Source organism: Talpa europaea, assembly GCF_964194135.1.
Source record: "Talpa europaea genome assembly, chromosome: 4".
In the NCBI taxonomy this organism is placed as follows: domain Eukaryota; kingdom Metazoa; phylum Chordata; class Mammalia; order Eulipotyphla; family Talpidae; genus Talpa; species Talpa europaea.
Window position 1 is genome coordinate 3,486,012 of NC_140070.1, and position 6,726 is coordinate 3,492,737.

General features: G+C 69.1%; 1 protein-coding gene across 2 annotated transcripts in view; it reads left to right on the top strand.

Annotated features, from left to right (window-relative positions):
* KIF13B (kinesin family member 13B) overlaps positions 1–6,017 on the top strand; it is a gene marked incomplete at both ends in the record, with an annotated part of 127,182 nt that extends 121,165 nt beyond the window's left edge. For both annotated transcript variants that reach the window (XM_084232303.1, XM_084232304.1), the window contains 3 exons: positions 406–468; positions 3,147–4,119; positions 5,773–6,017. In XM_084232303.1, the coding sequence (XP_084088429.1) occupies positions 406–468; positions 3,147–4,119; positions 5,773–6,017 (1,281 nt within the window). The remainder of the gene's footprint in view (positions 1–405; positions 469–3,146; positions 4,120–5,772) is intronic.
* Positions 6,018–6,726: the final 709 nt, after the last annotated feature.

Genomic DNA, 6,726 nt, shown 5'->3' on the forward strand with positions numbered 1-6,726 from the left:
AGTCTGGATTCTGGGGTCCCCATGTCTCATTTCTCGGTATCCGAGGCCTCCCTTGGCGTCGTGGGCCGTGTCAGTAGGTTCTTGAAACTGTGACACTAGTTTGACCAGAGGCCTCCGCATCTCTCTGGGCTGTGGGGACCAGGAGGCCGTGGGAGCCTGCTCCGCAGGACGAGGCTCCCCCCGCACACACGGCTGGCCGGGCCCTGAGTGTTTCGGGCTTTCCCTCGTCAGGTGACACGCAGTGACTTGGAGCGAAGGTGGATTCGAGGCCGCCGGGCAGGGACACCCAGCGCAGCCTCCCCGGGCTCACCTCCCGGGGCCCCCAGCTCCGTGCCGGTCGGTGCGGAGCTCTGGGGTCTGTTCTGGCCCGTCCCTCACATCCCCCCCGTTCGCTTGTCTCCTCAGCCCGTGCCCCGGATCACGGTGCAGCCGGCCCTCCCGGATGTGGGGGTGACAAGGATGGCGGAGGTGAGTCGCTGCGAGCAGGGCGCCTGCCGCGGCTGCCCCACATCGGGGTGGCCCGGGCTATACTTGGCGCACCCACACCCTCGGCTTTTTATTTTAGCCTCCCCGTGTGGATAATTAACTGCAATGTGGGTCACCGTCTCTCCCTGTTTTCCTTGTTGCACTTGGCTATTTCCAACTTGTTAATCATATGATTGCTGAACGCTTAGGTGCTCGGCTGCTAATGTCGGCGGCTGCTCTAATAGCCCGCTGCTCGGCAAGGGCGATTTCTATAAACAGAACAATCTCCTTATTCTGAGTGTTTGCTTAATTCTCAGTTTTACATTTCATTCTGATTCATGATATCAGCGTGAAAAGACTAATGCTAAGCTGGGGAGAAAATAGTCTCTCATGATCTCCCACAGATCAACAGCACTTCTGATCTTATGAATAGCAAATCTATTTTCTCCCACGGCGCCTTCATTCTCTCCGGAGACGCCGCCACGTCTTCCTGGGGAGATGTTATTTATGAAAACAACAGCCCCCAAAAGGCCAAATAGTCTGGAAGACGGTTCAGACTTCCGTGAAGTCCCCCTTCTCCTTCCTGTGGGGTGTTCACGGCAGCCCCCCAAGGCAGCTGGGGCCCAGGCCAGTGGGACACCCCACGCCAGCCCCGCGGAGGGCCTGCCCGAGGGGCGCACTGCTCCGGGCTGGGCCTCGCTCAGTCGGGGCCCTCGTGGAAGTCTCTGGAAATGTCAGTGGTCAGGGTGTGAGCTGAGCGTGGCAACCAGGGCTCTGCTCCTGGACGCCGTGTCCCGCATGCCTGCGGCTGAGTCCGGGCGGCCGCCGCGGGGCTTGGGGAGGCGCTGCCTGGCGCTGGCCCAGAGGGAGGCCGCAGCCACTGCCGCTCGGGCTCTCCCTCGCCCCGTGCCCTGGCTGGCCCCTGGCTTCGCAGGCCCCCGGCTGAGGTGAGGCCTTCAGCAGCCCGCTGCTGGGCCATGTGGTGAAAGCCCGCGGGTGCGGCACTGGAATGGAGGCGCGGCGGGGCCCGGCCGCATGGGCCCTTGGCGGCAGCTGCCATCTGGCCACGGGGGACGCGCCCAGAGGGGCCGGGCCACGCCCCATGTCTGGCAGGGCCGTGGCTGTTGTTCAGATGTTCTTGGGCTTGTGTTTGTTTTCTTCCCCACTCGGCCAGTGCTGGTGGAGATAAAGTAGAGAAGAATAAATAAACCACGCGCACGCTGCAAAAGACAAATGATTGAAGGGTTGCCTAATCTTTTAGAGTATTTATGCCAGTGACAGTTATTGATCTATTGGATTTCGCAAATTTTGCAGCCTAGAGATCCATCACAAAAATGGGCCGTTAATCTCAAGAGGTGCCGTTCATGCCGTACCCTGGAAGTGTGCCTGTGGCAAGGGAGGGCCCCCCGAGACAGGAGCATAGATGACAGTGCACGTGAAAATGCGTGATTTATCACACTGCGGAGTTAAGCCAAGTAACTGTAAGAGACTTATAGATCTCGGCTGTTTCCCAGTTCAAATAAATCCTGTATTTCAAATGGAAAACGGCCATTCCTGGAATATAAATAATCTTTCCGTAAATATTGGAAAGCATATTTCTTTCTGTGACCGGCGCCCGCGCGCGGCCCCCAGGCCGCCTCCCGTCCTCGCCACGCCTCCCCCCGTCCTCCGGAAGCGAAACAGACAGATCTGCCACGTTCTCCGGCGGACGGGGGCTCTCAAGGGAGGACCCCCCGCGGGTCCCCTGGACGGTGGCATTGGGACGGCGGTGCTGCCGTCACCCCCGCGAGAGGGGCCCTGTGTCTGCCGGGGTGACTCAGACGCAGTGACGTGGGAGCCGAAACAGCTGGCAGCTCCCACCCCGGCTCCTCCCTGGGGCTGGCTGCCTCCTGGCCGGTGCCCCTGGGGCCAGGCCCCGACCCTGCCCGCCCCGCCTCCAGCAGCAGCCTCTGTCCCCCCCCCCCCCCGCACTCCCCAACCCCCGTACCCCTGCCTCCAGCAGGACAAGCAGTCCCGCGTCAGGGATGGAAGGGCCTCAGAGCTTCCGGGCTCCCCAAATCTCCATGTGGTCACCCACCGGAAGCTTCCAGGCCCCCTCCGTTGGGGTGACGTGGGGCTTCGTTAACAGACACGAGTGATCAAGTCGCTGGTGGTCAGGCTCTGAGTGTGTCCTGCCTGTTCCTTCTGGAGGTCGAGGCTGGGATGGGAAGCCCCAGCCCTCGCTCACGGTCACAAACTGCCCCATTTCATCACCTCTGGTGCCCACCGCACCCTGCGACTGCTCAGGACGCCCCGTGGCTCTTGTCCCGGAGGAGGGTACCGGGGTTTTGTGCGCCGTGTGCCAGGAACGGGATGAGGCCACAGGATCCTCACTGTCGCTCACGGCACCACAGCGGCCTCTGAAACGGCTGTTGGCATGAAAGGGATGCCCGGGTCTCGCCCGCCTCTCAGCAGGGTGCAGCCAGTGCCTGTTTGAGGTGCAGCCAGTGCCTGTTTGAGGTGCAGCCAGTGCCTGTTTGAGGTGCGGTGACCCCAGCGTCTGGCGCCCGAGTTGGTCGTGTGGGGGCCCGTCCTCCTCACTGTGGCCGCTGTGTGCCGCAGCTGCCACCCAGACCCGCCCGCTGCTTGGGAACGCGCCCCTCGCGGCGAGCTCTGACCCGTGTCTCCCCGTCTCGCTGCAGGCTCCCGGGACGCGCGCGGGGACGGCGGGGGGCCCGGAGGTGACTGCGCAGACCACCCCGGGGACGAGGGTGCATGACAGACCAGCCAAGGGGCCTTTCCAGCTACCTGTGGCCACCACCTCGCAGACTCCGGACGGTCCGGACGGGCCCCCCAGCCCGCTGAGCGAGGCCTCCAGCGGGTACTTCTCCCACAGCGTGTCCACCGCCACCCTGTCAGACGCCTCCGCTCCCGGCCTGGACGCCGCGGCCCAGACTCCAGGCTCGCCCCCTCCGGCCCTCTACCTGGTCACCCCCGAGGCCGAGCTCCCGCCTCCGCCCGCTGCCTCCTGCGCCGACACAGGCCCTGCCGCCCAGCTGCCTGCGCTGCCTCGGCCAGCTGCTCGCGGTGGTGGCCACGGTGCGCCCGAGGCCAGGGACGTTTCCTCGGAGAGGCAGGACCGGGACCTGGCAAGCGCTTCCCCGACTCTTCCCCGACCCCCCGCTGCCTCCCAGGAGCCCCCCAGTCAGCAGAACGGGGGCCACGTGTCCCCCGCCGCCCAGCAGCTCGGCCGGCCCAAGGACCAGGCGCCGCTGGCCGGCAGCTGCGAGCCAGACGCCAGCAAAGCACAGCGGCCCCCAGACCCCCTGCCTCTGTCGGCCTCTTCAGCCCCTCCCTTCCGCGTCCAGAAGGTGCGAACCTCCTCTGAGCTCAAGTCGTTCTCCCGCATGCTGGGCGGAGACCCCAGCTGCCCCGCCGGCGCTGAGGGGGCCCCCCTGGCCTTGGCAGGGCCAGGCGACGGCTGCTCCGAGGGCCAGGCCCTGGGGAAGCTGGACGTTTCCTCGGATTCTGAAGAAGCCAGCGAGGTCCCAGAGTGGCTCAAGGAGGGCGAGTACGTTACCGTGGGCACCAGCAAAACGGGCATCGTGAGGTACGTCGGGCCGACCGACTTCCAGGAGGGCACGTGGATTGGAGTGGAGCTGGACCTGCCTGCAGGTGAGGGCCGCTCGGGGCAGGCTTCTGGCCCTGGAGGCGGCGTCCGAGCTCCGGGCCCCAGGGAGGTGCCGGTCCTCCCCGGTGGCCTCGGGCGCTCGGCCTGACCGCTCTGAGCCTCCGCGTCGCCGAGGTTCAAAACTAGACATTTCCACGCCCCGAGAAGCCCTACGCGTGGTAAAGCCAGAAATTTTAACTCCCCTTTTTTTTAACCTCCAGAAATTTCTGAGAAAGCCCAACACTAGTTGCAAGCTGCTGTAAGCTTAAAGGCCCCCCCCCCCCCCCCCGCCCCCTGCACAGCCACGGGCGTCTCTGCACTTGACGCGGGGCTGCTGGGTGCGAGCTCCAGGGTCCCTGCGGTGCCGCGTGTGGCGGCCGCCCCCGGAGGTCGCCCGGAGCCTGGTGGAGGACAGTGAGCCTGGGCCCAGCGCTCCTGGCGGGAAGTGGGGAGCCGGTGGGGGAGCCCCACGAGACCTCAGGTCCTCCCTTCTTCCCCCTCCCAGCTCTGGGACGCCTCCGCTCCGCCACAGTCAGTCTTTAAAAATGATTTTGGCAAAGACCGTCCTAAAATCGAGGCGGTTGGCGAAGATGACGGGAGCGCAGGCTGGGGTGCTTTTTAAATCCCCGCCCCGGCCATGCCGGGCGTTAGGAGCTTCTGTCGGCTGTGGCCGGAGCATCCAAGGGGTGGGGCTGGCGGCGGCAGCTCGGCCAGCAGGTCACCAAGCAGCTGCCCCGGCCGGCGGCTGTTCCAGACTCCGGGGACTTGAGGCGCGCCCAGCGCACCCGCTGGCTTCGGGCACCCGCGGGAGCGACGCTCCCGGTGACGGTGCGACCACGCGTGGGAGTCAGGCCTGTGGGACAGAGCGGGTGGGCCGGGCGGGTGGAGGCGGGCGCGGGTCCGCAGGTCTGCGGGAGGTGGAGGGGCTGGGGCGGGGGCAGCGGGCGGGCGCTGCCGAGGGCCGGAGGGGCGGGCCGGGCCCCCTCAAGCCGGCCAGGACAGTGGGAGGAGAGGCTGGGGGCCCCCTGGGGTGAGGCTGGACTTGGGCGCAAGACACACTCGGGAGGCTGCTGAGCCTGCAGGTGGGGGGAGAGTGGGCGGGAGTGGGGGCGGGAGGCCCTCAGGGAGCCCCGGGGCCAGGCTGGGCACAGAGGGGCGGGGGGGACGCCTGTGTGCAGGCCGGGGGCCCTGGGCCTGCTGCCCGCCGGCGGCGGGTGTCGCCCTGTGGCCTTTGGCTCCCACCCCAGCCCGCTCCCCGGGAGGCCGGCTTTTGGGGGTCAGGGTGGTGCTCCCTCTCCCCTCACCCCTCCGCCCCCCAGCCCTGGGCCTCCTCCTGCCTCTGACCATGTCCTGGTCACTGTCGCGGGGACACGGCCTTGGTGACCTCGGGCTCGCGGGAGGCGGCAGTGGGGACAGTGCAGGGCGCCCCTCGGGCCTCCGCCCCGCCCGGCCACTGGGTCCTGCCCGGCCCCTCCCGCCCCCGGCCCCCCAAGGCCTGCTCCCCCCGCCCCCGGCCCCCCAAGGACTGCTCCCCCCGCCCCCCCGCACCCCTCCCCGCGCCTGCCCCCCGCCCCCCCCCCGCGCCCGCCCCCCTCCTCCGCGCCTGCCGGGGTCGGGGCTGCCCGGCCCGGCCCCGCCCGACGCGCTGTCTCCCCCAGGCAGGAACGACGGCTCGGTCGGCGGGAGGACGTACTTCAGGTGCCCGCCGGGCCACGGGCTGCTGGTGCGGCCGGGCCGGGTGCGGCGCGCGGGGGGCGCGGGCCGGCGGCGGGGCGCCGCTCCCCGGCCGCAGGGCGCCCCCCTGTCGGGCTCGGCCTCCAGCCTGGCCTCGCTGACCGCCGCGCTGGCCCCCGCCGACCGCAGCCCGCGGCGCCCCGAGAACCGCAAGTCCTGGGCCAGCTGAGCCGCCGCCGTGGGACCTCGACCGCCCGCCCGCCCCGGCGCCCCCGGACTCCCCCGGGCCCCCCCGGGCCCCCCGGCACCCCCGGGCCCCGGCCGCGGCGGGCGCTGCGAGAACGCGTGTCCCGGGCTCCGCGGGGCCGAGGGGGCCTCGTGCGGACAGGCCCGGGCGCCCCCCCGGCCCGGCCCCAGCTGTGGCTGCTCCCGGCCTGACGCCCCCGCCCGCCCGGGGGGCCGACCCCCAAGTGTTCCCCCGCGCCCGCCGGCAGGGGCGTGGGGCGTATTTATTTATATTTATTTTTTCAAATTCGGGGATCTCCCCGCGAGCCACAATCGCGCGCCGGGGCCGCGGCCGGCCCCCCCCCCGCCCCCCCCCCCCGCGGATCCGCGCCCCAGGACAGGGGCGCTCGGCTCCGGACGGGCCTTGGACCAGCCTCACCCCAGGGCCTGCCTCGGCCCGACTCGGCCCTGGGGCTGGCGGCAGAGGGGGGGGCGGGGGGACCCCTCGTAACAGCTGCGGGGCGGGGGGCGCGGGCCCGCGAGTTTCCTTCGCGCCCGGACTATGAAAAGCGCCCACTTTCTTGGGAGTCTGTCCAGGGAGCTGTGGGGGGCGGGGGCCCAGTGGGAAGCAGCGCCTGGGGACACCCCACGGTGCCCGCGCCCTTCTGCTGCCCATGGGCGGCCCGGCCCACGGGCCCAGCCCGCCCCCGGGC